The sequence below is a fragment of the Mytilinidion resinicola genome, assembly GCF_010093595.1.
Source record: "Mytilinidion resinicola strain CBS 304.34 unplaced genomic scaffold BDZ99scaffold_3, whole genome shotgun sequence".
NCBI classification, from domain to species: Eukaryota; Fungi; Ascomycota; class Dothideomycetes; order Mytilinidiales; family Mytilinidiaceae; genus Mytilinidion; species Mytilinidion resinicola.
This window is the reverse complement of record NW_022985439.1, coordinates 2,442,147-2,469,041: the sequence shown is the minus strand read 5'-3', so window position 1 is coordinate 2,469,041 and position 26,895 is coordinate 2,442,147. Positions and strand designations below refer to the sequence as shown.

Sequence of the window (26,895 nt, the reverse complement as noted above, 5' to 3'; positions counted from 1 at the left end):
GGCTGGAAGAGGAAGAAGAAGACGATACGATGTGCTTTGGAGAGGTCATGGAAGTGTACGTGTCGATTTCGGCGAAGTCAGCTGATTCCTAGGTCAGTTGTGAGGAGGGGAAGAGTATGATGAGACCATGTCCTAGATTGCAACAAGCAGACAAGCCTACGCGACTCTTCCTCCGTTAGTATAAAGGGATATTCACGCTGTGTATGATTATCTGCAGAGGGGTAGAGATGGACAGTGGAAACAGGTTCAAAGCTGGGATGCAGAGGATGGGAGCTATTGGGGCCGGCTTTTCTTGGCATCAACATCCCGTGATATACCTCGTTATATAAAATCACCCAGCTACAGTTCTCAATGGTTATGAGACATTCGACCATGTCCTTCAACAAACAGTTGAAATCTATCACTAGTCCTCAACACATCTCAACCACGGTTTCGTCAACCTCGACCACGTCTCCAATTCAGACGAGGCTTCCCTTTCCAACCGCGTTACGCCACGCTACCAACACCTCCCAACCAACCACACCATCAAAATGTCTCATGAGCGTGCTGTTATCGTATCGATCGAGGACCGGGACGGGGACACTGACTCTCGACGTCGTCGGGTTACGTAGAAACCGGCGGCTGCGGTGGGTGTAGATAGGAGGTCGGCAGCGGAGAGTGCGGGTTCGATATCGCTGTGATGTAGGAGCGAGCACCTTCGTTAGTTATAGTGTCATGGGGTCTCGTTCTTGAGGAAGTAGGAGAGAAGTAAAAGAGCTTAAAGATCTTGTACCACCCCTGCTTTTCTCAAGGTCGCGAACCTTGGGACAGGTTGTTGGACTGTAAAGGATCTCTGATTCCATCAACATACGGCCACCATTAGATGTCACCTACAAGCGAGTTATGAGGCTCGAATTCAGTTGAAATTCGCCCAGTCAAATGTGACGCAGAAATGCCAACATCACTGAGAGTAATTCTTAAGGAAGTGACAGGGGGGTATGTAAGATCATTATGTCGCCGCAAGACTATCCAGTCGGTATGAATATCATCAAACTCCAAAGTCAATGAGGAAGCCCGGCTACATCACCACACAGCACGAATTCTGGTTCTTGGCCTACGACGTCAAAATCAGTCACAAGAGATCGAGAAGGGTATCGCAGTTTCTTTTGAGTTTGAATAAACTGGGCTGCTCACAGTTTTGAAGAACAACTTGCTCTGCGCGCTCAGATTGTCAGACTTTGCGACCAACTCGTCTATCCTCTGGCCTCGCTCCAGGACCGATTCGATGGTCTGATGCAGTACGATCTTAGTCTCATCTAGCTCCTTCTGTATCCTCGTTATAGCATCCGCTTTTTCCGGTTTCTGCCAATCAACGATGTATGTGTTAAGTTCGGGGAAGGGAAGCGTAGTGTTGGAGGTGGCGTGTTCCCAGGTTCGCTTAGGGTGCTTGACGATGAACTCTATGTGCTTGCATTAGACAGCGGTGGGAGAAGTGTGAGCCCTTGGGTCCTTACCTTCGGCGACTTTGTTGAGCAGCTGATGAGCTACTCGTTGTGGGTATTCATCGTCTTGCCAACATGTCAACCCTCTGTCGAGACCATCGGAGTATCGAAGATCTTACCCGCTATGAGCACCGCCACGAAGCCACCGTTGTCCCCGCTACGGTTCCAGTGCAGGAAGACGTTGTATTCTGAAAGTAACTTCAGCTTAATTCTCTATGGGTGCTCGGCCGACAGGGAGTGCGTACTAGGATCCTTCTCCTCCACTACGGATCTTTCAACTGGGTCGTTAGGGTGTACGATCTTTGCAGTCTTCACAGCGCAGTCCGCGGTGAAGGTCATAAACTGGCCCACAGTGCTTTGCGAGAAGTAGGCATACTGCAAAAGAATTAGCCCACGTTTCCAGTCGGTGGGGCTGCAGGGGACATACGCTCTTGAGGAACGTTGCGCCACAGAACTCCTGTGGGGAAGTTAGATAGAGACGTGGAGGAGGTGCTAATAGGAGAACTTGCCGTCGTCGGGTCCTCACGCTTCCACACCTATTTAAATGTCAACAATTGCCCTAAGGATGACACTACTCCAGCTGAGCATAGTGGCTTACACCGATGTAGGGGATCTTCATGGCGGCGAGTGGAACGGAGGCTGGATGGTGTGTGAAGCGGTGACCGGAAGCAACGGGGGAGGTGTCAAGGTCGCAGACAAACGCCGCGGAAAGAGGACGGTGAAGTAGTGCCTGGGCGGAGCGGAGGTGAGGTGTTGACTTGGGACGGAAGCGCTGTGGTGGCGGAGTTAGGCGGTCAGCGACTCTACGTATCTTGGCGTGCGTCCGAGCTCGACCTCCACGCTTGAATCTCCTCGTGCCCATCACCACGCGGCGGTCCTCGTCATCTGATGATAGCTACAGCAGCACCGCCAGCTTCAACAATTCCTCCAGCTTGCCATACACAAGACATTCCTCGGGACTCTTGCACACATCACCACCCTTCGAGTACCCCAACTCCCGCTCCTCCGAAGCTATCCGCATCGGATAGGAATCAGCTCCATACACACGTAGAGCATTACGATACGCGCGGGAAGCAATGGCGTCGCGCATCATTAGCTCCGCCGCCAGGCAGATTGCTGTGCCCATGATGAAGAGCTCGAGGTTTGGTGCGCAGAGGTCGTTCAGCGCCGGCATGAGGTTGCAAGACGCTGCTATTGCTCCAGTGAAGAAGCCGGTTGGCGCATTTAGAGGCGGGTGAGTGGCTTTTCCGATTCTCGCACTACTCAATGCGTAGGGTTCTGGTAAATGCTAATGAGTTGCGATGTGTATAGGCTCTTCGGCTTCCTCCTCGGTACCGCCGGTACTGGCGCGGGCATGTACTACTACGTCCTGGATGAATACAAGGTGTCGAATGAGTTGCTGACCGAGGATATCTATGTGAGTTTGCTTCTTGATTCTACGGTGGATCTAGGTTTGGTTTAAATCGGTCTGACAATGCATCGTAGGCACTTCAGGCTGCAGTGCAGAGGATAGAGTCATACGTCCGGACGCTGGAGGAGAAGGTTGAAGCATCCACTAAGAAGAAGTAGAGATGGTTCATGGGACCTGAGGCTGTTTGGAACGTGTTGAACCCGGTCATAGTTTGGGAGTCATCCGCTCGATGGTAGGGTCATCGTTGGGACCGCGCCCCATTGATATTTTCGCACAGGTGCCTCTTGGCAGAGAACTAGTTGACTGTCAATCGTAGGCGAAGGAATCGAGTAGGGCTGTCAAACCTACAACGTGGAAAAACTGTATTTGTATATTTCGTTTCTCATGGTCATTCCAGGTCTCAGATGTTGCTGTCTACAAATGCTTAGGCTTGCACCTTGGACAATGTCAATTTGCAGATACTATAGTGTGTTTGAACGAACATGCGCCTAATTGCCACATTAATTTCCTTTTCCCCATCCTTATGCTTTTTCTCAACTTTTCATAATCATACAATCGTCAGTCTCCTTCTTACAGTATTTGCCCGAGCTGCTTGTAAATTTGCTGTGTCTCTGCGTTGCATAGAATGTGCAGCAAGCCTTTCGAACGCGCCAGGTCTTCTGAGCGATGGCGCGAGAACAAGGTAGACTTCCATGTAGTCTGGATCTTCCTTGGCGAAGCTGGTATATAACAGCAGGTGATAGGTCCGATACCAGTCGCCCGAGTGTTTGATTTCGATCTTGCTACTCCGATGCGGCGCAACATCTGAGCCTGCACACCATTTTTCGGCTGGGTAGTTTTCCGGAAGAGGAGACGCGGCAAGTTGCGTGTCGCACTCGAATGGGATGCCTTCGGATCTGCATTCAGTTGTCGGCTGTCTATCGTCCCATTTGTAATCCGCGTGTGCCCCTTTATTCCATGTTCTCGGAAAACGGATCCAAGATGGAGTGATAGGTCCCTCTACCACGATACTAGCATCTTTTACATGGCCAAAAGGATTAGCTCCCGCTAGAATGCAAGAAGCCTCTACCAGTTTTGTGACCCCAACGGCCGCCTCCACCCTCTTTGCCGGGTACCTACCTTCACAAGAAATCGAGGCCCAGCTGAAAGATGGCGCCTGATATTTCGGACACAGCTTGATCGGCCTTCGAACCCAGTTCTCGTGAGAAACTCTCCAGGATAAGCCATAGATGAAATCATCTTCCCATATTCCACCCAAGTACCGGCCTCCAATTCTCTCTGACAATTTCGCCACCACGCCAGACAATGCAGGGAGCTTATCTGTGCCCTGGGTCAGGTCCCGCCTCGAATAAACCGGCACAACACGTTCATACCAGACATCCAGTGCTTCTGCTTTGGTACATTGTGCTATGCCGCGAAAGTGATAGTCGTGGCGGCCGTCCCGAAACCGAGTGTCGTCCATGCCACATTCGCAGCAGTGACTGGTATCACACTCCCACTTCATCTCCTGCGTTGAGTAGACCAGGGATCGAGGTGACAGCAAGCGCTCTTGATAAGCCCATGCGCGCATGTCAATAGGGTCAATTGGGTTCGCGAACCAAGGCATTTTATGGACCAATGGCTCTTGAAATCTGACCGGTATGTCGGAAAAGTCATTTCCGAGCATGACAGTTCCTGCAAACAGATTCTTGCGCACAAGTATCCCTTGTTCATGCCCAGATGCCGACGCCGCGACAATGGTAACAACAGAGCTTTCATAATACCTTCCCATCTGCGCAGATTGTCGCTCCCAATCATCTTGGTCTCCTTGGACAATACACTTTGACAATCAGCATTGACTCAAGCTTTTGAACGAGAAAAGAAACATTTACTGACAATGGAATCAATCCAAATATACCTATAGCCTAGAAAGGCCGTGATCTGAATAGAGTCTTGAAAAGTTCGAGGCAGTTCTGCCCATGGGATGCCTTTTTTCCACTTCTTCAAATCTTCCTCGTTTCTCGTCTTCAGTGGTTGCACCTTACCCCAGCAATGCGACAGCGCAACGTAACATCCCTTAGCTCCATCCGTCTCAACCAGTTGCACCTCAAAAGACCTAGACTTAAAATCCCGCGTCCGGATATACAACAGGCGATCTGGCAACCTAACGCATCTTGTGTCCGCACATTCCGGGTGCTCCTTCAAGCACTGCCTCAGCCAGCGTTTCGCGAGCCTCAAAGCGGGCTCAGAACCTTTATGCTCCAGCACCGGCGACCACACAGGCAGCGCCGGATGCTCTTGATAATCTTGTGGCTCTTTCTCATATTCGTCGTCGTCCAGATAGTTAGGGAGGAAGACATGGAACTCCATGTCTTTGAAAAACAACCGAGGCGGAATTCCAGAACTGTAAAACGTTGTATGGATCTCTTGCTCTTCCCACCGTAGCGCAGCCTCCTCTGAGAAGCCGCGGGACTGTCTCCACGCCTCGCTAGCCATCATATCGCTAGCAGCGACATATAGGTCGCAAATCAGAGCGCAATAGTGGCATGTTTCGGCTGATATGGAGTAGGCCTTAGATTCGATTATCATAGAATTAACGCCTTGGTCATTCTTGTTTATTTTGTTGTAACAAATAAGGCAAACCATAGTCTTCCTCTTCTTTTTCTCCCCCAAAAACAGCCGCCGGAGGACCGCCACGGCTCCGCCGTCGCCGCCCACTCTATTCGCGGACGTAGCGCCATGCGGCGCGACCTCGGGTTCGGGAGGAGGTTTCCTGGATGGTGGGTCAAGTGTGCGATCGATGAACAAGAAATGCTTTTGCTGGCCCATGAGTTCGACAGCTTCGTTCTGCAAGTGTGATGCGGCAGGATGGGAGGGCGGAAGCCCGTCCTTTTGATATCGGAGGGTGCTGTGAGGCGGAGTGTTTTGGTTTCTTGTGGCACAGCAACTGGAGCGCGTAGAGGTGGTGGGTGATTGGCTGTATGCGGATATCCTTGAGGGTACACGGCGATCATGACGCGAAGCGATACGACATGGGTTTCTTGTCTTGAATTGTGAACCCATATCCTCTCTCAGGAGGTTGATTCAGCTAATATAGGCTACAGATGGCTTTGCACATGATTGTCTCAGACAGCTTGTCTCATCCGATATTGTTTGGGATGTTTCATTCCAATAATGACTAGGTAAGAGGCGCCACACTAATTTTGATAGGGAAGACATCCTAGCATTCTTCAAAGAGTCACGGAAGTGTCTCTAAACGCTATTCCAGAGTTTCTAACATCCCTCGTTGAAAGAAATCGTTCTCCTCACAGTTCTCCACTTCCAACTCGAACTTCTTCGCTACCTCCTTCAGCTCAGCCACTTTCGCGTCCTGCGTTCCAACGTCGTCTTCCCACGTGATTGCGAAGGTCAGTTTTCTTAGCTTCGGGCAATGCTCCTCCTTCTTCTCGCACAAGCTTTTCAGCACTAGAAACCAGTCACTTCCGCACTTTCGCAGGCTCAGCTCTTCAAGACTCGATGGCAATAGTCGAGCGATCTCGGGCACTAGTGGTGCGCTATAGACTTCCTCAAAAAAGCCTTGCGATAGTTCCACGTCGTCGAGCGCAGCGTCTTCATCATCGTCTGGATCTGGGAGGAGAGCGTCCCAGTCTGTGTCGAGAGTGCGGAGCTTCTTGAATTTCGAAAGCAAAGCGTGGGGAGTTTCCTGGTCCTGAGTAACGTTAGAATTTGCGACTTTGGAAGATCATGAGTGCTCCTACATCATATCCAATATCTGAGCTATCAAAGATTTGGAGCGATTCCAGCGAATCCTTTGTGTATTTTGAGAGGATTTTGAACATGGCTTTGGCATCGAAGTCGTAGTCATCTACAATTGCACCGCCGTGATCGTAGCAGAAATTTCGAAGTTTAGGCATGCCCATGACCAACGCTCTGAAAGCGTTTAGACCAATAGCGCTGTACCACATCGTGAGGCTAGTCGCGTTAGATTGGAGGAGGTCTCTCTCGAGGCGAGCCTGATTTTCTAGGTCGTAGGTCTCGTAACCGACCATATGACCTTTGACCGAGCGCACAGAGGGGATGCGGGAGAAATAAAGTAACCAGGCATAATTCATGGACCCTTCTGTGTCCCAATGTGCGAAGGACACGGTAGTCAAATGCTGAAATGGGACAGAATTTAGGGAAATAGATCCTAAAGTAGCCTCTTTGTAGTTTCTAGCCGCTTTCGCCGCGGCGTCGAGGAACAGACTGCTCTCCCCACAAGGGGCATATCTCAACTCTCGGAGGCGTAGCAGGCGCGGAAGCAAACACTCAATGACCAAGCCATCGTTTCCGTACGAAACAAGCTCGCGCCAGGCCGGATCTAGGTTTCTTGACTGCTCCATGGCCACGGCGTACCACTCCTCTTGCGTTTCCCATTCCGATTTCCGCTCTGCGGCAAGTTCGAGCTCTCGGACGTAGAGCGCCACCGGAGGATTGAGCAAGACATCGTACATGAGGTTCCAGCTAGCACATTCATCCTCTATATCGCTGCAAGTGACCGTGTGGTATTTCTGTAGGCGGGCTCTGTGCTCGCGGAGTGGTCCTTCTCCTACGGCGAAAATGTGCCGACACGTGACGCCGAAGTTGACGAGGTCGTCTGGATCGGCATAGGTGAAGATTGAGAGAAGTAATTCGTTTGGGAGATCAAGAAGGATAGTCATAGCTGTTGGTGGTGAAGAAGAGCAGACGGGATGTAAGACGGTAGCCTTATGTTAACGTGGTCAGTCGGCCCCTGAGAGTTCCCACTAGGCATCAAGCGCTACTAGGTCCTACAAGTAGTTAGGTTTACTCTCAGTGAACTCAGACGTGATTTTGAGTGGTTCGCTACTACACCAGCTAACCCATGCTAACGCGCGCTAACACTCATACTAACCCCAACGCGTACCTATCAAAATAACGCTGCATGCATAGAACCTCAACACCGCGGTGTCTCTGAGCTAGCTAAAGTAATAGTTAGGTAGACCTCGGCCCTATCCTATACTCATGATGTTGGGAGTGAAGGCTACTCCTTCCAAAATCACTACAAGGGCATTACCCAGACGGGCACAATTGCGGATGATAAGGTAATTGATAGTCTTTGCTAGATGTTGTGCAAGATGACCCTCCGCTTTCTCGCCATAACTCAACAACACAGTGAGTCCAGACCGCGCTCTCAACCACAATCCATACCTATCCCTCCCTCCCTCCCCCAATCGCCGGAATATCACATGATTATACATTCGCCGCTCTTTGTGATGGTGGCGGTGGTGGTGGTGGTGATAATCGTGGTTGGGCACTCTGCACCGTAAACGGTGATGGTGGCGACTTTGTCGTTAGTGGAGGTGATGTCGAAGATGGTGGTGGTAGGGCTTATGGGATTAATAAAGGGGATTAGGGCTGCAGCAGCACAGCTCAGAGAGTTTGAAGAGAGGGCTGTGGTGGACATGGTGGTGGGTAGGAGTGCGATATTCCTTTTTAGTTTTTTTGTCGAGAAGAGAGGTTAGAGGGGGAGAGGGGTTGTAGACGAGGAAGGTGGAAGGTGAGCGATTTATAGGGAATAGAATAGAAGCACGTCAGGAGCCATGGGTGAGTTAGTAGCTACTGAAATCTAAAAGAAGCTGTGGTGAAGTGCGGGTGGTATATTACAGAGGTTTAATGATGCTTCACTTCTTGCCTTACCGTGGGATCAACTCTAGACAGTGTTATGCAAGATATAATAAGACAGAATTGGGAGGTTGGTTTTATCTCAGGAACCTCAGATCCTCTACATGAGGAATTGCCTTGCCCGTCCGTCCTGCGGTGTATATAGACATCCTACTAGACTATGAGGTTCCTGAGATACTTCGTAAGGTTGGTTCACCGATGCCACTGAGCATCACGTGATGACATATATTTTCCTTCGAAGACACGAGCACACTCACGACAATAAGCATCTCTGCTTAACACTGTTATCTGAAATAGTTTCTCAGAACATGGGCCCGAGGTGATTCATCATTTAGTTCGGTCTATCACGTGACCGTACTGAACCAATATCGATATCTTCGGATGCGAACACCTATTTTGAAACCAAAGGCGAAGGAGATCACCAAAAGTCATGGTCCACTTTAGTCATATCAAGGAAGCTAGCTGTCCTAGACGCCTGAATGTTTACGGACTATCCACTACTAAAGACCCCTATACACGACTCCTATCCAAAAAAACACTGACCTCCCACCTTCTCGGCGGAGACCAACATCCACACCTCCTACCTCAAACTAAGTGGGCATAGCACGAGATAATAATGAATAATATCATTTTTTCCCACATTAAAGACCCCTGCAAGCCCCCGCGATGCCTCGGCATTCGCAGCGTCGATATGGCCGATTTCTCTGCTGATATTCAGCGCCCCGACCAGCTAGGCATATGGCTGTCCCTAAGCTTTCCCAGACTTCCTATATCATGAAATCTTCAAGGTATAGATGTAACACTGACGATTCGTGTTTTCTCTGCTCATGATAGCCTCATTGTAATCTAGTCCATTACAATAGCGTGTCGGACATTATGGCTGGTAGGTCACACCATGCTCGAATCCTCATATAACCCTTCAACGTCTGTTCATTACTGATCGAGAACCTTCATTAGCCCTCCCGATAGCCATTCCAGCTGTTACCGCCGCAGCCGCCTACCTCAACGCCCGCCTCGGTCTGGTCTACGACTGGGACCTTCTATCCACCTACATTCATAGTGGGATCGAGCAGCGCCTAGTCGCTGCCCGAGGCCACTCGAACCTCTTCTATATACTTGAAGGTCATGCCAGGTCCTCTAACGCTACACATCCCTTCCTCCTCTGGAACGGCAAAACATGGACGTACGGCGAGGCATACCAAATGGTCCTGAAATACGGCTCATGGCTGAAGCGAGAGAAGGGTGTACAGAAAAATGAGGTGGTGGCGATGGATTTCGTGAACTCGGAAGTGTTTATCTGGATATGGTTCGGACTATGGAGCATCGGTGCCAAGCCTGCGTTCATCAATTATAATCTGACCGGGAAGCCGCTGCTTCATTCGATCCGGACTTCGACGTCAAGACTCGTCCTTGCGGACGCGGAGATAAAAAAGGAATTCACAGATGAAGTTATCGTCGAGCTGGCGGATCCGAACTTCCGGGACGGGAAAGGCGATGTAGAGCTACTTTTCTTTACCTCGGAGCTGGAGGCAGCCATTGAGAGCGGTGAGGCCGTGAGAGAGCCTGACGAGGCGAGGTCTGGACAGGAGATGCACGATATGGCCATTCTGATATACACGAGTGGGACTACAGGACTCCCGAAACCGGCTATAGTAAGCTGGTCGAAGGCGAGGCTGGGCAGCCGCTTCATTGCTGGCTGGCTACCCCTGAAAAAGGACGATATATTATACACTGTGCGTTACAGTCTTTTCACTCTTCGAAATATCTCCTTTTCTAGATCTCAGAAAGATAAAACGCATCTCCAAATTCTCTAAATTCGAACTTCCTTCCCCTTAATTCTATCACAATCAATATGATCAATCCCAAACCTAACCTATCTAGTGCATGCCCCTGTACCACTCCTCCGCCTCCCTCCTCGCCACCCTCAGCATCCTCACGCGCGGCTGCACCCTCTCCCTCGGCCGCCGCTTCTCCCACCACACCTTCTGGCCCGCCATCCTCGCTACCAACGCTACCATCATCCACTACGTCGGCGAAACCTGCCGCTACCTGCTCGCCGCGCCGCCGCGCCCCACCGACACAGCCCACTGCGTGCGTCTCGCCTACGGCAACGGCCTGCGCCCAGACGTGTGGGAGCTCTTCAAAGCGCGCTTCAACATCCCCACCATCTGCGAGTTCTACGCCGCCACTGAGGGCCCCAGCGGCATGTTCAACAAGAGCACCAACGGCTTCTCCTCCGGAGCCATCGGCCGCAACGGCGCGCTCGCGACGATGTTCATGGGGCCGGGTTTGGCAGTCATCAAAATAGACCCGGAGACGGACCCACCGGCTCCGCTGCGCGATCCGAAAACGGGCCTATGTGTGATAGCGGGCTGGGACGAGCCGGGGGAGCTGGCGTATAAGCTCGACCCGCAGAACATCAAGGTGAAGTTCCAGGGGTACTTTGGCAACAAGGGCGCGACGGGGTCAAAGATCCTGCGGGATGTGAAGAGGAAGGGGGATGCGTATTTCAGCACGGGGGATCTAGTAAGGTGGGATCGGGAGAATCGGTGGTGGTTTGTGGATCGGATTGGAGATACGTTTCGGTGGAAGTCGGAGAATGTGTCGACGGCGGAGGTGGCGCAGGCGCTGGGGCTGTGTCCTGGGAATGTCGTGAAAGAGGCTGCGGTTTTTGGGGTGAAGGTGCCGAATCATGATGGGAGAGCGGGCTGTGCGGCGGTCGTGTTGGATGAGAGCCATCATGAGAAGACGGAGAAGGGGCTCAAGCCGAGGCCGCATGCGTTGGTGGCTTTGGCGGGGCATTTGGGGAGGTCACTGCCGAAGTATTCGATTCCGCTGTTCTTGAGGTTTACGAGGGAGCTGCAGACGACGGGGACGAATAAGCATCAGAAGACGGAGTTTCAGGCTGAGGGCATTGAGGTGGGCGATGTGGAGCAGAGTGGGGATGTGTTGTTCTGGCTGGTTGAAAGAAATGGTGAGAGGGTGTATGAGAGGTTTGGGGTGTATGAACTTGCTGCGATTAAGGGCGGGAATGTGAAATTGTGAAGAGAAGAGATGTATTGGTACAGTACCACGATATAAGTCTAGGCATTTCTGACAACTAACTGCAGTACCCTAATGGGCTTTTGAAACTCTAAAGACGATGTAAAGGTTAACGCAGTAGAAATCAGGCTCCCTTTTGACCTACTAAAGACATGTTATTTAGGGCACTCCTTACAGCGGTGTCGAGAGAGCAAGAGAGAAGCTTAGTGAGCTGTCTGACTATCTTGTATTGGCGAATGAATAATCTGAAGGCGAAGTCTCGGACTTCTGTAAGAGGGATTGATGGAGGGAGATAGAAATTAAATCGAACTTCGTGAGCACTACCCGATAATTTCGAATTTAGAAGTGGGATCGCTCGCACTGCACTGCGGTCCGACGAGATTGTAACGGCGATAGTAAAGAACAGTACGCCGGCCGCGATAGGCTCCAGCTGTCGAGACACCAAGCGGAAGTTACGAAGATCTTGAGTCCCTAGCGATTTGGCGACGAGCAAGAGAAGTTCCGGGGGCAATTTTTCGAGGCCTTCTCTTTCCGAAGCAGACCTTGAAGGTATAGTGATAGAAGACGCACAGGGAGCTTTAGCGTCAGAGCTGTCAGTGTCGTCAACTCCGGGGTCGCCAGTCTGCGCAAGCGACTCCATCGTTAGATCCGACGCCATCGCCGGAGCCCAACTGGCCGGAGTAGTTGGTGTCGAGGTGTTGAGTAGAGGTTTGTGTGATGTTCAGGGTGAGGAGCTCTGCAAGAGCGCAAGATTGGTTGAAGTCGGCGGCAAGTGTGGTTTCGAAACGGAAAGACTCACCTCGGGTCCTGGGTCGTACATTTCACTTCATCAAAGCTGTCGGAGTGGCAAGCTGGACGAAATTTAAAACAGCTGAGGAACCGCTCTTGGGTTCTTGGAGGTACATTGAGCATCCCAACGCGGGTTTGTGAAAATGCTATGCTACTTTGAGAACAATTTTGTACCTGGTCATGAAACCAGTGTGCATACACGATGTTATCGCTGCTTGAGGAACTTCAATAGAGGGTTAAGTATCTCAATGCGAGACTACTCCATCGGTCTGAGCTATTTGAAAACTCGTTTGGCCACCCCAGACAGCGTCATTCATAACTGTCAATCATCTTACAATTCTCTTGCGCGGAAAGTTCCGATTTTCCGTTTCCATTCTCGTGATTCAAGTATTCTAGGTCGAGGTTCTCTAGTGCACCTTTCAAAGGATGCCGCTCTTGGTTGCTACTAAGGCCCTGCAGAGTATCCATCCGGGTCCGACCTCAGATTATCCATTGAGACAACAAGCGCAATTCCATACCATCCACACTAGGCATGAGAAAAGCGGCACACTCATCAAGTGCTCTGCCCGGGCGTACACCTGTCTGCCACTACATAAAGTGCTTCAACAAGTTTCCACATAGCCCAAGGTGAAGAGCTTCTGTCTTTTCCAGATTCCTGAAAATACAATGAAGCAACCCAAGCAGTGGCAGATAGGTGTACACACAAGATAGTTTGTTCTAGAATTAGTGTGCCATCTTTTCCATGCCCCGCGTGCCAACGTGCTATCATAACCCGGAGCACCGGCGGGTCGCAGTTGTCTCCTGTAGCTCGGTGTAAGCCCTTGCGTCCCGCTCGCCCTGCGACTCCCACCCCTCCACAGAACCGGCATGTCCTTGGTTCGGCAGAGTGAAGCCTCTGTATCCTGTAGCAAGCCGTATTAAGAAGTCTGCGCATCCTATAACATATTCTCGGCAATCCTAAGTAGTTGGAGGCTGGAGGTGACGCTCCCAATGCTTCCCCGGAGAAATAGCGCCACAGCCAAACTGGCGGAGATGAGGGAGCCGCTTACAAACGTCGAAAATAGCATCCCATCGTAGAGGGTACTGTACTGTTGATCCGTAAGTATATATGCCGTGGATAAAATGCAGAGTTCCGTGGATTGGGTATGAGTCGGCATCCATAGACATGTTGGTATCATTGGCAACGAGCACCGCGCAGTTACCAAGATAGGCCTCGCGGAGTGTATCAGAGTGCGAGGTCAGCCATTCTAATTGCCATTCGTGTGAAAAGGCGAAATTCCGCAGGGCGAGGGTCTTCAGGCAGGGAAAGTGGACTCCTTTGAGATCAAGCTTTGGATAATAGCCGAAAAGGACCTCGTGACACCCCAAGGTAAGATGACAGAGGCTGGCGGCTGCGGGCCTCAGCCAAAGCGATGGGAGCTCCGCGAGAGTCGCAACTAGATTGTTCGTTTTCGTCTTATTGTTTAGTGACTTGTCGTATGCCACGTGCAGCCGAAGATCTTTCAGATTGCGCAAAGCCTGGCTACGATTGTTCCCAGCGCTCGCCCGGAACTCGGATGCTTGAAGGCCGGGATGGGTGAAAGGACCGATGTTTTCAATTTGTAGACGTTGTATTGATCTCGTCGAATGGAGTTTTCGAAACAGGTTAGTCAAGATGTCGTCGGAGACAATGCAAACGCTCAACGGCGTATTGGAAAAGTTGTAGGGTTGGTTTTCGCACAGGTTGTGATTTGGAATAAAGCCGCGCTTGACGGCAGTTATGGAAGGAAAGCGGTCAATAGTGTCGAACACTTGTTCAATGTACGTCAAATACATCTTCCAGGAAACGCCGTTTGAAACTTTGCAAGAGCAGTATCTGAGTCTCTCCATCTCGATGCGGACCTCGCGGACTTGAACGACTAGATGAGGCGAATTCAATGTGAGCATTCGAATGTTATGGTAGAGAACAGATCCTCGGCAGCAATAGATGCAAATTTTCGGCACACCAAGCGGAAGCTTCGAAGATCGGTCGCATCTATATATTTGTTGACGTTGAGGAGTAGCTCCGAGGCCAGTCCTCCCAGGCCGGCCGTCTTATGCTGAGGGTGGTGCAACTGGCGGAGCCGTCGCGGTCGAAGGCGTTGGTGCAGCGATGGTGAAAGAGCGGGTGTCGACGTCCTCGACTCTGGGATTGTGAAGCTGATCGGCTCCGCGCAACTCCATGATGCTGCGGACCTTAGGCAGTGGTCAAGTGAGGTAGTGAGTCGAAGAATCTGTGGTGTTGCAAGTGGAGGACTTCTCCCTTGACGACGGCGGAAAAGTGGGGCTCGAGACGAAGATGAATCATTTTGTAGACCCTCATTTGGCGCCGTCTGAGGTGCCCCGGTGCATTTTGGCATTTTACAAGACGTTCTGCCTAACATTTTGGACGGGGTATGGGCACCTTCCGCAGTGTCACGAGACTGACACGCGTTCTATGCTTTCTACTCCAAGCCTCACGTGACCAAGTAGTAGTATCTTCTCGCGAACCATGGTCAAGCTCTTGACCCATCAGTTTCTTTAGAATCCCTAGTAGAGGGGAGCGCCAAATCCAAAGTCCGAGCCCGCCTGAGCACTTTCTGATACAGCAGCGGGTCCTCTACCCATTCGACTGGGCACCCCTCAGCCTCCTCAACCAACTCCTTCAAAGCCTCCCGGTCATCTTTCCTACGACCCTCCCAGTCCGGGAACGGGTCCTTAATGTCTTTTCTTGGCCATGGGCGGTAATGTTTGTCGAACCGGCCCATGAGCTGATCCGTCACCGTCAAGTAGCTCACTGATTCCCATGTCGTCTGGATGAGAGTTTCCCAGCTCTCCTCATAGGGGCCCGCGTTCCCAACCACCTCACCGAAGACAAAATGCTGCAATGACATTACGCTCTCTATTTTTTCGAACAAATTTTCCCACGAAAGGTCCCAGACGGTGCATGTTGTTTCAGAACTCGTCAGTACGTCGTAGAGGCTGTATTTAGGGTAGAACTCATCGTCCAGGAGTAGATTGCTAATGGTAAGGGATAGAATTCCACTATCGGCGATATAAAGCTCAGCAAGTGTGTCTGAGTGTGAAAGTAGCCAATTCAATTGCCATTCGTCAGAGAAAATGTACCGTCGAAGTGCTAGCGTCTTTAGACAAGGAAAATGTACTCCCCGAAGGTCAAACTTCGGTAAGTACCCGAAGTGAACGTTGCAGCTCAACGATAAGTGGCGGAGTTGATTGCGACAGGGGAGGAGCCAGACCTTCGGAAGGAGTGCCATGGTCTTACGAGTTTCGAATTCCCGCGACGGTCGTGACCAAAGGTGGAGTCTGAGATCCTTTAGGTTTCTCAGCATGTGGGCGCTTGATGCCTTCCACAGAGAGTAGCGAGAAACATCGTGGACTAGATTGTGGATATGGAGACTCTCTAGGGTAATCTCGGGCTGCTGATGTCGGAGCTCAGAGAACAACGTGGCCAGGAAGAAGGGAAGCACAAAGACGTCAGGATACCCGCTCTCGTTGCTGGCATTGGAGGCACAGATAGTGAGCTTCTTGACATTTGGAAAGTTGAGGAATGAGCTCGTGTTCCTGACTGACTGGAAGACCGCGTTACGAGTTAAAACAATCCCGTTGGGTGGATGTCGCCACAGCCCAGACTCTACGGTATCGAAACGAAGTTGTTGAACCAGTTTTGCCAACTCAAGATCATGCTTCACATGGCGAATCGGTAGCTCTGGCACCCCAAAGCGATCTGTCGTTATCGAAATCGTTCGAAACAAGACGGTAGTTGCTGCGGGGGTAACTTTGCGCGATACCAGACGAAGGTTGCGGAGGTCGTTGCGGCCTAGAAGTTCTGTGATGGACAAAAGTAGTTCTGGGGGTAGTGCGTTCAGACCACGGGTTGTATTATCGCCGCTATCAAATGCCATATTGGTTGAAGCGACGAAGGGTTCCGTCGTCGTTGATTTTGGCGGGCGAGGCACCTAGGCGTGGCGAGCGGTGTGTAACTATGCCTAAATGGAATTCAGTTAAGGTTTGTATGAGGCGTCGGCGCCTTTGTATTGAGGCTATGTCAGTTTTGTTGAGGAGAAGAGAGGTTGAATGATGACAATCTTTGACCACGTCGCTTCGCGCCCCCCCACCACACACCACCTAAATTGGGTTTAGTTCTGTCCTTATACGGACCCCCCTAAGTACAGCTTTCACACTTGACCCTGGAATCATTTCCCGGAGCGCACCTACCTCATCGGCGTCAGAGAAGGTTCTGGCGTTAATATTTTGAACACCGATGCTTGCTCAGCTTTCTACTTGCAGTCGCCATATACTTACGTCTTGTTGATACCTAGAGATATATCCGGAGCCAAATCTTTGTTTGGGAGCTGGTGATACCCAGATCATGCTATCCAGTCTTCCGCCGAAACTAAACCAACAGACGAATCACGCACGGGAAGCCGCTCGTATTACTTGACGTTGTCTCACTCATCTCAGATGCTCGTGCTCATCTAAGTTTCCCCGAAGGACTGCTGGGCTAATGAGTAAGTCCTATTTCAGAACATTGTCCCCTGCTTTTCTAGCTCTTTGTCTCGTACCAAATATTCATTGCGATAAGAATACTTAGATCCTATTGGCGTCCTACATCCTGCAATTCCGTATCTGGTCGCTAGAGATCGAAGCAGCAATGGTGAGCCTCAAAACCGTCCAAGCCCATAACGCGGCCCTCAAAACTCTAGCCCCAGGACTCGTGGCGGTGTTCGGTAAGTTTAACCTGCTCTAACATTCCACTCTTTACGAGACGCCCGCCGAGAGTATCTTTTTTGAAGCGGATTACATAATGCAAAGACTCTTTTCTACCCTATATGTTCTTTTGGAAACCCTCAATTTCACTAACACCCCCCAGTCGGGGGCACCTCTGGCATCTCTCTTTCCACAGCCCTCGCCTTTGCCCATCACACCCCCTCCCCCAAAATCTACCTCATCGGCCGCAGCCAGTCCGCAGCCGACACAGCCATTGCCTCCATGAAAACCCTGAACCCCTCCGCCCAGCCAACCTTTCTTCAAACCGACATCTCCCTCCTCAAAAACGTCGACAGCGTGTGCGGCGAGGTCGCCGCCAAAGAAAAGAAGCTGAACCTGCTATTCATGACACCCGGATACATGACGCTGCAAGGCCGAGACGAGACAGCCGAAGGTCTGGACCTCAAATTCGTGCTGCATTACTACGCGCGGATGCGATTCATCGCCAACTTGCTCCCCCTCTTAACCACAGCCGCGCAAGACCCCTCTATAGATGCCAACGCTAGACTATCCCGTGTAGTCTCCGTCCTAGACCCACACGTCTCCGTCCGTGTAGGCGGCTCCGGCGCACTGGACTTCTCGGACCTCAGTTTGAAGCACACTTTCAGCCTCAACAAATGCGGCGCGCATGCTGGGAGGCGGTAGCTGCGTAGGCGGGTTATGGTGTTTGTTTTATTGGACCTTTGTGCAGACGAAGCTGGACTGTTAGCTTTGAAGAAATTTGACGGGCGTCACCCGAAAAACTCACACCTTGCACCGTGGCCTCGTCCCGTTCTCGAGCTTTCCATCGACGGAGATGCCACGTCCTCTAATCACTTCTAAAATGGCGTCTTCGAGAGCCTTGGACGAAAATCGCGGCTTTACACCACCGAGGACGCCGATGAAGGAACGGTTGGCTCTCTTCTCAAAGACCTGTTCCATCATTTTCTTATATGCATCTATGCATTCCTCGACGGACATCTCGAGCCGCCCCAGCATGATGGCAATGAGCCTACGACATCAGCATCCATACTATTCGCTCCTAACAAAATCACGATGGAGGACCTCAGACAAGCTCACCACCACTTCTCCAAAGTGTTGCACTACCTCGAAAACAGCCCTGCAAGCTCGCCCAAGCAGGTCTCGCGTGTATGCCAGAACTTAATGGAGACCTCAATTGGACTGTCCATGCGAGCTCGCGAAGGCGCTGAACGGAAGAAGCGTGCGGATCAAGCTCTTGATTACGGCAAGGCGGCACTGGACAATGTGCTGAGATGCCGAGATGTATGCATGATTGCGCAGGTCCAATTCATGCTGGCCTGCATGAGTGCGTGGAGAGTGTACCTGGAGGCGAGGGTGAGTGGAATGGAGCCTAGGAGACATCCGGGGAGGGAAAGGGTTGAGATATTGATGGCAGAGAGGCTGGGGGAGTTGAGGGCATTCCAGAATCTGGATATGGAGGGGTATGAGGCGCAGGCGAGGAAGTATATAGGTTATCTGAATAAGTCGCCCCGAAATCAAGGGTGGGAGTGAGGTGAGGTCGGTAGACCCCTGGCGTTCGCGAGATGATTGTAAGGGAAATATAAATATTTGTACTACAGTCTATTCAATGTAACAGATCAAGCTTTGTCATTCAGCCTCTCAGACCTCCCGCGAACAAAATTGTCACGGAATACCAGTCTTCCCATCTACCATCTCCGTTGATACCCCGGCGCGGTAGGTACCAGCGTTGGGGCTGGTCTCGATATCCTTGATACCATCGACACAGAGTCATCGGGCGAGACTTCGGATTCGGCGACCTGCCTCGGATAATAAGGCTCGTGGTACAGGTTCGGCGGAAACAGGCTGCATCTCGAGTGAAAGCTGCCGTGCGTGTGGACCATTTGCTGGTCCAAAAAGTTTCTTGGGCACAGCTGAGAGGATTGCCAGTGCGACCAGTCCTCCAACAGCTATCCCGACTCCAACAACTATCCCGATGATTGAAGGAGTAGAAAGCTGGTGTGACTGTGATGACGAATTCGTCGCCGTTGAGGATCTCGTTGGTTCAACACTGAAACCCGTAGCCGCAGTCGCACTTGAATCCCCTGGCCCAGTTGTTGTCGCCTGTATGGTAGCGGTTGCCGCCGCAGGGAATCCCTTTTCAACACAATACTGCGCATATACACTCCCTACGGTGGACGCATCAATCGCGAAGTCGCCCACGTCACACAATACGGACACACAGCTGGTCAGAAAGCTTTGCCCTACGACTTGCAAGTCCTGCCGGCAATAGCATTCGTTTTTGGCAAGCCAGCCACTGTCCTTGCATACTGTGCGCGGTGCACAGCCGATTACACTTCCGAGAACATCGTAGGGACAATTATCCGTGACTACGAAGCATTTTTGTGCGCATAATTTTTTGGAATGGAAAGGCGGACTGGGTGGTTATTTCTTGGGTGACGGTTCCGACTTGGGCATCCGTGGTTGGGAGGACGAGTAGAGTGGTCGATAAGAAGAGAAGATGTGAGAAGGTGCGGAAAACTGATCGTATCCTTTTGTTCTTTAGGGCGGTTGACGTTGTGTTGAGATCAGCGCTGAAGGCTAAGAATTGAGAGAGCTCCAGAATCGTAGGACGTCAAGGGCTCCCCTAGATGAGAGGGGTACCTGTATATATACACAAGCTCTTCCCACGTCCGGTAACCCAGCGCTAACATTAGCACTTCCGGAGACCTCTAGGGAGACTTAGCAACTTCCTAGCCAATTAATATTGAAGCCAGTTCAACATTAGCCCAGAACGGGAGTTGGACCAGGGTCAACTCAGTTTCAGGTCACCGGACGTACAGAGAGGCTGTAGTACTGTTATCTTAGGTAGCTCAGAGACACCGCGTTGTTGTGTTTCCGTCCATGCAGGTTGATCTAGAATGAGCTTGCGAGAGCTACAAACATTGGAGCGGCTGGGTCAATAAGAAGCCGAGCCTTAGAAAAGAGCTGCGGGGTTGGCACGCACTCGCAGGGGTAGGCCAGGTTCGGGCTCCAGGGACACTCAGCTCAGAGGTTACCATCTCAGTATGCCCCAGCGAAGGCAGACCGGCGTTCACTCAGTAGGTTCCGCTGAGGTAAGTGGTACTGAGTGTTTTCAGCTGGTATTCGCTATCCCACGCTCGCCCAACGGGACCACCAAAAAGGAACGACCAACGGCCGGCTCGCGAATCCGTCTTCATGCATCGCGTTACCGCCTGTGGCATTTACGGGCGCAGGGCCGTTTATGCACGAGCATGCCACAAGGGAACTTTTGCGATGCGTCTACAGGGGTCAAGAATTAGATTTCAGGAGGTTTAGATATACGCTTTGGTGAACGGTAAGGATCGTTGAACCGAGTTTCCATCGGTCTTCACGGAACAAATAGAATCTTCACCTGGCCAACTCTACTGAAATGGAAGGACATGGGATGTGAGACTGCGATTTCGACACAGTGAAATTTGCCAATTACGAAAACGGAAATGACTTCCGCAGGTCGCAGAACAAGAGGAATTACGGTATAGAGATACGAGCTCTCGAATTTGCTTCTTTACTTTGCCTCTCGGCTAGATATGTGGGAAGCTGGAAGTTTCGAACCAGCACTATAGAACAGTTTCCAGCCGAGAGAATAAAGCCGACGCATTATGCCTTAAAGATCTATAACGATAGATGTAGTGGGAGGTGAGATGGACTAAAAGAACTTGCAAGAAAAACATTATATAGACAGATGTACGCATCAACTTATCACCTCCTGTAAGGCTGTCTGATAAATCAGTCCACCTACTGCGCCTAGAATGTCCTACCAACGTCTTAGGGTATTTCAGCGCTATGAAGGTCTCGTTCGAGTCCTAAATCAAATGCTAATTCCTCAATTGCCGTGGGAAACAGGGCACGGGACAAAATTGCAGCAGTATTCTCTATAGGAAGTGCGGACACTGGACCGCTCGCGGCTGAAGAAGAATGGATCTTGATGTTAAAGCGTCGGGATGGTGATGGGCGATCGTCTTTAGCCTCAACAATGACATAGATCGCGTTCAAGTCGAGATTCGCTGGCAATCGCCTAGCAAAAAGAGGAGAGCGCACGGTAGGGCGCCTGCGCGAGCGGTGCGCAAGGGGTAGATAAAGACGGATTGAGAGCAACAGCTGATGGCGAATTGCTGGGACAAGCTGGGAGAAGATGATGAGTTGACATGAGTTCGTGGCGTCCCGTCGCGCACCGACAGATGCAATCTACTGACTGTTTTTGGCCAAGCTAGTCGCCAGAGGCGCAATCCACAATAAGCTTGTTCTGATCTACACCTCTATCTCATTTGCCTTTGCCGCATGCTTTCCTGAAGGTCGAAACGCCGAGAGACTTCAATGGGCAATGTACGGAGAGTCGAACCAAGAGAATGCGCATGATGACCATAGAGCGCGGAAGGAAAACATGATCAGCGATAAGGGAATACGAGTAATAGGATTCGAGGCATTTAGATGCAGATGAGCCAGGTATCTTGGAAGGGCAGAGGGGTGTCAAATGAGGGCGAATGAATGAATCGTGGGGGCTGGTAGTTATAGGTAGAATTCTAGACTTTGGTGACTAGGTCTACAGCGTCTACGTGTGTTTATCAGTACGAAAGTCGAAGTCCAAAGCGCAGGGTCTTCGGCGTCGAAATAAGTGGCCGTAATGAGGCACCTGCGCACCCCACTAAAATGAATACAACTCACTTATATCTGTGGTAAACATTCCCAAAAAATAAGCAGGGGTAAAGACTGTTAACTTAACTCGTGTTACTAAGTTTCAGAATAAAATCTAATAAAGATTTGGGTGAGTTGTGTTCATTTTGGTGGGGTGCGTGCGGTGCCTCATTCCGGCCCCTTAACTATTTCGGAGCCGCAGAGGAAAGACTTTTACGTCGATCAACCAACACTCACTGTTGACATCCAGAGTACATCCCCAATGGCAGGTGGAGCCTGTGACAACTCAAAGATAAGCCTACTTACGAGCACAAAAGTGTTCAACTGACTTTGCAGATAAGATTTTCCTAGAATCGAGGCGTCAACTGATGCCAAATTCATTCGACGGGTCGTAACGCGGCATGCGCGGGGCATCAAAGATAACGAGGCCGTCAGGAAACTCTGCCAGTGGACTTAACGTCCTGATTAGGTAGCATAGGATCTCAAGGGCATCGATAAGGAAGCTCCTTCTATGTTCATGACGCCCACCTGGTTGGTCTGACCTATCAACGGAGGTGTATTTGGATCTTCTCCACATGTAACCTTGGAACCTCGGGCGCATCGTCGAAGCAACGGCGTATAGGGCCAAATACGGATCCATGGATAATTGCATTTATTCTTGCTTGTCTGCTAGGAAGGCACCTGCAACACCAGGCCATTGCTGTTGGCCCTTCTCTTGCAGAAGATTCATTAGCACCTGCATATATTTTTTCCTCGTCGAATAGCGTTCTCACCCAGGTCAACATTTCCCAGCTTCAGTCCTACGTCCTTTCTTCCGTTTCTTCTACTATCGCTCGCCCGTTTCATTGCTACGCCATGACAACCTGACGGCTACAGCTTTCAATAGCACCAGAGACCTACTGCGGTATAGTGATTGAACCTCAAACTCAACGCTGGAAATCTCCCGAGGAACGCCCTGGACGGTATACCTTGTCAACGTCGAATATCTATCAATCATGACGTCGAAGGAGGGTGACGAAGCTAAAGTCCCAGAGGAAGACGTCGAGCAACTATCACTTGAAGCCGCCTCAATTCAGAACGGCGAGGACATATTGCAACTAGAGCATACGGACCCAGTGCTAAATGCTAAGATGCATCTAGTCAACGACGTTAGTATCCATGTTCGTCACTATGCCATCGAGAGCTATCGCGACAACATGTGCGGACGCATTTGTGTTTTTAGATTCGTCTTTCTTTGCTAACGTATATTTTGCAAGGCCATCGACGAGATTGGGTTCACCACGTATCAATGGAAGCTTTTCGTATTGAATGGTTTTGGGTAAATACTTCAAAATCCTCGTGCTCCCCCGTAAATTCTTGATCTACAAAGTATCGCCCAATGCACCTCAATCCTCCGATACAATTTATTTCCCAGCGCACCTTCATCCATATGCACCAGCTCACAGGTCTACAGCTATGCCGTTGATTCTCTCATCCTGCTCATTCAATCCATCATCGCGGATCGGGCTGCCCTCGAATTCAAACCATCCTACCCAAAAGGCATGACCATAGCCGCTTACTCGGGGATGCTTGCCGGAGCTCTTTTTTGGGGAATAGGTGCCGACGTCATTGGGAGAAAGCTTGCCTTCAATGTCTCTCTCATGATCTGCTCTGTTTTCGCCATTCTCGCTGGAGCCTCGCCGAACTGGTATGTGCTCGGGCTGTTCATCGCCCTGAGTTCCTTTGGTGCAGGAGGAAATCTGGTCTTGGACACAACAGTCTTCTTGGAATATCTACCCAGCAAAGATCAATGGCTGTTGACTCTGATGGCCCTATGGTGGGGTGCGTGCTCTTTCATCTATCCCTTTTCATGACTCAGCCGCTCGCCCGCTGCGTTCATCTCGAAGCTCACCAAGACTCAACCGTTCCTCTCTCGACTCAGTTTCTGAACAAAAAACATTCAACCTTGTTCATCTCTCTCATTTACGGCCTTCTAGCTGACCGAACTTAGGAATTGGCCAGTTAATCGCTGGCCTCTTCGCCTGGGGTTTCATCCCCAAGTTCTCTTGTACTGATCCGTCCATTGACACCACCGCCGCCCCTTGTTCCTACTCCAATAATAAAGGATGGCGCTACATCTGGTACGCATCCGGCTCGCTGGTATTTGTCATGTCAATCCTACGCATCACCGTGATACGCCTCAACGAAACCCCAAAATACCTCCTCGGCCGCGGCGCCGATGCTGAAGTGGTTGAAACCCTCAAAGGCATCGCAACGAGATACAACCGTCCCTTCTCCCTGACCCTCGAAAAGCTCTCTGCATGCGGAGCTACTGCTGCGCCATCGGGTTCTAGATTTGGAATATCGGGCGTCATGGTGCACTTGCGAGGTCTCCTCGCCACCCCCCGCATCGCCATCTCCACGTTCCTCATCTGGGTCTCATGGGCCCTCATCGGCCTCGCCTACCCCCTTTACAACGTCTTCCTGCCTAGCTATCTTGCCTCCCGCGGTGCTTTGTTCGGCGAAACATCCGCCTATATTACATGGCGCAACTACGCCCTCTCGAATATGTGCTCGATCTTCGGGCCCATACTCGCTGGGTACCTCTGCTCCGTCAAGTTCCTAGGCCGGAAGTACACCATGGTCCTCGGCGCACTCGCCACAATGGCGTTCTTCTTCGCGTATACGCAGGTACGCAACAATGCGCAGAATCTGGGCTTTACTTGCGTGATCAGCTTTTGGCTGAACGTGTATTATGGCACGCTGTATGCGTATACGCCTGAGGTACTGCCGAGTGCACATCGCGGAACAGGGAATGGGATTGCGGTGGGGTTTAATCGGATGATGGGAATTTTGAGCGCGGTTATTGCGACGGTTGCGGATGTGAGTGGATCTATATCAATTAGTAGAGTTCGGAGATACGATGCTGACGACGAGTGCGATCTAGACGAATACCCCCGTGCCGATTTATATCTGTGCTGCGCTGTACATTGTTATGGCAGGGATTGCGGCGGTGTTCCCGTTTGAGCCATATGGCCGCCGGTCCTCTTGAGGGCTGGGGGGATTGGTCTTTGACTTGGGAGGAGTAGGGTTTGGGATGTGATATGAATGGCGGCAATAAACAACGAATTGCTCACGATCAAGAAAAGAAACTAAGGGGAGTAGAAAAGCTGTGCATTACTAATGAATTCAATCGCTTGCGATAGCTAAACGCACGCAATCAATCAAGTCTACATGCACTCTAAGATGCCACGTGACCTTGATCCATTCATTAGGCTGAGTCATCATGAGACCCGTGCGCTGAGCATTCCCCCACAACCTTCTCTTTACCTCCAAGACCAATGCAAGCCTCTATCTCGCTACACCGAAATATCTCATGTGCATACATGGCCCATCCCCCTTCGGTTCTTCCCCTTACTTGTCCTGCTTGCTTTCTGCGTCTTTTCCAGATAACCCCAGTCGGTCCACTTCGTCGATGACCGCCTGTAAACGATTACTTCGAGAGCTCTCAGGACTTGGTTGTTGCTTATGCAACAAAATTTCATCGTCTCGATCCTCGAGAAAGCGTTGCATAGTAAAGGAAAGGGATTCTTGAGCTGGTCTAGAACTGTGGCACAGTCAGCAGAAGGTCAGCCAATCAGCAAGCGTCTCACTAACTCATTGTGGTCTTCCGTAGGTGCAGGAGATCTATGGCTTCCGTCCGCCATCTCGAGGCTGCGTTTCTGTGTTGTTTGGCGTTTGCTCTGGAATCATGAAGAGAGAAGTAAGACAGAGTTCCGTTGTCGAAGAGTTTCCTTCTCGTTGATAGTTGGACTGTTTGGTACTTTATGGCCATTGCTATTTTTCGCGACTTTATACATCTCTTTTCATGAGGCTATCGTTGGTCTTCTTCATCTGAATATCCGCGCAACTTCTCACTTTCGATATTCGAATATCGATACCCACAACTTCCTTTACTCACAAAACGTCGACCGCACACTTGTGCTGTGGAACATGAACGCCACGAGGGAAGAGTGTGGGGGCCAAACATCCCCATTGGCCAGGGCAGAGAATACGAGCTCTTGCACCGCCACAGGATTCGCAAACTTGTGCTGTCGCGGATCTGTGTTCAGCTCAGCCTTGTGCGTGAGCAGATACCAGTCAAAAAACTGAGGAGATCATCGCGCGCCGCTGTGGGCCCACCGACCTTCAATCTCATCGTTAACACCACGAAGTCGACCTGCGTTCTTACCTTTGTAGCAGTTGAGCTAGCGCGATGAATATCTCGTCTCCGCAGACCGCTCCCCGACCGCGGGCGGCATATTGCGAAGACGTCTACTCCTCCGATAATAGCGAAGTCAAGTCTCATCGCCACCGCAACATATACGGTGCCGCTGCCAAACGCTCGAACTGGTCCGATGTGAGCGTGCAAGTGGGTCCTCGGCGACCTCTGCCGGCGTATTGCGAAGACGCGAACTCCGATGATAGCGAATTTGAGTCAGATTGTCACCGCCGCGAAAAATCTAATGTTGCTGCCAAACAGTCGAGTCCGTCCAAATTGGGCGTGCAAGTGGATTCTGGGCAACCTGTTGTCAAAACCGTCAACTTCGAGCAATCCGACTCCGGCTACTCTAGCCGTAGATCTACCGCTGCACCAAGGGACAATGCGGATTCAGCATCAGCGTTCGACGATGGCAAATCGATGTCTGCCGCGTCCAAGCGCTCGAAAGACTCGGGCTACTACTCAGGCTCTGACGCCGTTACACCACCTATTCCAGACATTAAACTTGTTAGGCAAGCCTCTTTTACACGCGAAAAGATCGACATTGGGCCGATGGTTGGCTACGACTCAGATCATGTGGAGGGTGACAAGAACCACATTTTCATAGACATTGGTCAGAACGGCGAAATGACAATCAGCCGAAACCCGCGAAAGCCCGTACAGAGGTCTGAATCGGTCTCCCGCAGGCTGAAAGAGGAACGCAGAAAGGAGGAGAACGAACTCTGCACGGTTCCAAACTGTGAATGTAAGCCTAAACTAGACCGAGCGCAACGTCGACGTCAGTCCTCTATAGGTGCTCGAGACTCGGCAGTCGTCGCGCCTGCTCAGAGTAT

General features: G+C 51.0%; 13 protein-coding genes across 13 annotated transcripts; 5 read left to right on the top strand and 8 right to left on the bottom strand.

The window, feature by feature from the left end:
* Window positions 1-1,057: 1,057 nt before the first annotated feature.
* BDZ99DRAFT_516125 (synaptobrevin) lies at window positions 1,058-2,100 on the bottom strand (the record flags this gene model as incomplete). The annotated part of the gene is made up of 7 exons (XM_033725043.1): window positions 1,058-1,093; window positions 1,174-1,439; window positions 1,494-1,547; window positions 1,601-1,669; window positions 1,727-1,856; window positions 1,909-1,938; window positions 2,080-2,100. 7 exons carry the CDS (start codon window positions 2,098-2,100, stop codon window positions 1,058-1,060), a joined length of 606 nt encoding a protein of 201 aa, XP_033582364.1.
* Window positions 2,101-2,557: 457 nt separating this feature from the next.
* Window positions 2,558-3,050, top strand: BDZ99DRAFT_516124 (uncharacterized protein; the record flags this gene model as incomplete). Its single annotated transcript, XM_033725042.1, has 3 exons — window positions 2,558-2,715; window positions 2,793-2,898; window positions 2,967-3,050. 3 exons carry the CDS (start codon window positions 2,558-2,560, stop codon window positions 3,048-3,050), a joined length of 348 nt encoding a protein of 115 aa, XP_033582363.1.
* Window positions 3,051-3,985: 935 nt separating this feature from the next.
* On the bottom strand, window positions 3,986-5,241 carry BDZ99DRAFT_378050 (HET-domain-containing protein; the record flags this gene model as incomplete). The annotated part of the gene is made up of 2 exons (XM_033715095.1): window positions 3,986-4,711; window positions 4,768-5,241. Coding segments are annotated over 2 exons (1,200 nt in total), but the record flags the coding sequence as incomplete, so codon positions are not given.
* Window positions 5,242-5,956: 715 nt separating this feature from the next.
* BDZ99DRAFT_495165 (uncharacterized protein) lies at window positions 5,957-7,576 on the bottom strand. The gene is made up of 2 exons (XM_033723355.1): window positions 6,630-7,576; window positions 5,957-6,580 (listed from the first exon to the last, which is right to left on the bottom strand). The coding sequence occupies exons 1-2, from the start codon at window positions 7,569-7,571 to the stop codon at window positions 6,131-6,133; spliced, it is 1,392 nt and encodes a 463-aa protein (XP_033582361.1). The 5' UTR covers window positions 7,572-7,576; the 3' UTR covers window positions 5,957-6,130.
* Window positions 7,577-9,306: 1,730 nt separating this feature from the next.
* On the top strand, window positions 9,307-11,916 carry BDZ99DRAFT_459275 (very long-chain acyl-CoA synthetase/fatty acid transporter). Its single transcript, XM_033719129.1, has 3 exons — window positions 9,307-9,436; window positions 9,511-10,286; window positions 10,435-11,916. Exons 1-3 carry the CDS (start codon window positions 9,430-9,432, stop codon window positions 11,596-11,598), a joined length of 1,947 nt encoding a protein of 648 aa, XP_033582360.1. The 5' UTR covers window positions 9,307-9,429; the 3' UTR covers window positions 11,599-11,916.
* On the bottom strand, window positions 11,580-12,612 carry BDZ99DRAFT_459274 (uncharacterized protein). The gene is made up of 3 exons (XM_033719128.1): window positions 11,759-12,612; window positions 11,664-11,703; window positions 11,580-11,615 (listed from the first exon to the last, which is right to left on the bottom strand). The coding sequence occupies exons 1-2, from the start codon at window positions 12,233-12,235 to the stop codon at window positions 11,668-11,670; spliced, it is 513 nt and encodes a 170-aa protein (XP_033582359.1). The 5' UTR covers window positions 12,236-12,612; the 3' UTR covers window positions 11,580-11,615; window positions 11,664-11,667.
* A 729-nt stretch (window positions 12,613-13,341) lies between these two features.
* BDZ99DRAFT_516121 (uncharacterized protein) lies at window positions 13,342-14,310 on the bottom strand (the record flags this gene model as incomplete). Its single annotated transcript, XM_033725041.1, has 1 exon — window positions 13,342-14,310. One exon carries the CDS (start codon window positions 14,308-14,310, stop codon window positions 13,342-13,344), a length of 969 nt encoding a protein of 322 aa, XP_033582358.1.
* Window positions 14,311-14,685: 375 nt separating this feature from the next.
* On the bottom strand, window positions 14,686-16,442 carry BDZ99DRAFT_567242 (uncharacterized protein). The gene has a single exon (XM_033727666.1). The coding sequence runs from the start codon at window positions 16,302-16,304 to the stop codon at window positions 14,898-14,900; it is 1,407 nt and encodes a 468-aa protein (XP_033582357.1). The 5' UTR covers window positions 16,305-16,442; the 3' UTR covers window positions 14,686-14,897.
* A 611-nt stretch (window positions 16,443-17,053) lies between these two features.
* BDZ99DRAFT_550165 (uncharacterized protein) lies at window positions 17,054-17,850 on the top strand (the record flags this gene model as incomplete). The annotated part of the gene is made up of 2 exons (XM_033726976.1): window positions 17,054-17,129; window positions 17,273-17,850. 2 exons carry the CDS (start codon window positions 17,054-17,056, stop codon window positions 17,812-17,814), a joined length of 618 nt encoding a protein of 205 aa, XP_033582356.1. The 3' UTR covers window positions 17,815-17,850.
* On the bottom strand, window positions 17,842-18,147 carry BDZ99DRAFT_516118 (uncharacterized protein; the record flags this gene model as incomplete). The annotated part of the gene is made up of 2 exons (XM_033725040.1): window positions 17,842-17,866; window positions 17,918-18,147. The coding sequence occupies 2 exons, from the start codon at window positions 18,145-18,147 to the stop codon at window positions 17,842-17,844; spliced, it is 255 nt and encodes an 84-aa protein (XP_033582355.1).
* BDZ99DRAFT_459272 (uncharacterized protein) lies at window positions 18,140-18,768 on the top strand. The gene has a single exon (XM_033719127.1). The coding sequence runs from the start codon at window positions 18,205-18,207 to the stop codon at window positions 18,679-18,681; it is 477 nt and encodes a 158-aa protein (XP_033582354.1). The 5' UTR covers window positions 18,140-18,204; the 3' UTR covers window positions 18,682-18,768.
* Window positions 18,769-22,785: 4,017 nt separating this feature from the next.
* On the top strand, window positions 22,786-25,017 carry BDZ99DRAFT_409270 (MFS general substrate transporter). The gene is made up of 5 exons (XM_033716539.1): window positions 22,786-22,970; window positions 23,079-23,140; window positions 23,276-23,643; window positions 23,813-24,684; window positions 24,749-25,017. Exons 1-5 carry the CDS (start codon window positions 22,818-22,820, stop codon window positions 24,851-24,853), a joined length of 1,560 nt encoding a protein of 519 aa, XP_033582353.1. The 5' UTR covers window positions 22,786-22,817; the 3' UTR covers window positions 24,854-25,017.
* Window positions 25,018-25,131: 114 nt separating this feature from the next.
* On the bottom strand, window positions 25,132-25,602 carry BDZ99DRAFT_567239 (uncharacterized protein). Its single transcript, XM_033727665.1, has 2 exons — window positions 25,459-25,602; window positions 25,132-25,408 (listed from the first exon to the last, which is right to left on the bottom strand). The coding sequence occupies exons 1-2, from the start codon at window positions 25,506-25,508 to the stop codon at window positions 25,216-25,218; spliced, it is 243 nt and encodes an 80-aa protein (XP_033582352.1). The 5' UTR covers window positions 25,509-25,602; the 3' UTR covers window positions 25,132-25,215.
* Window positions 25,603-26,895: the final 1,293 nt, after the last annotated feature.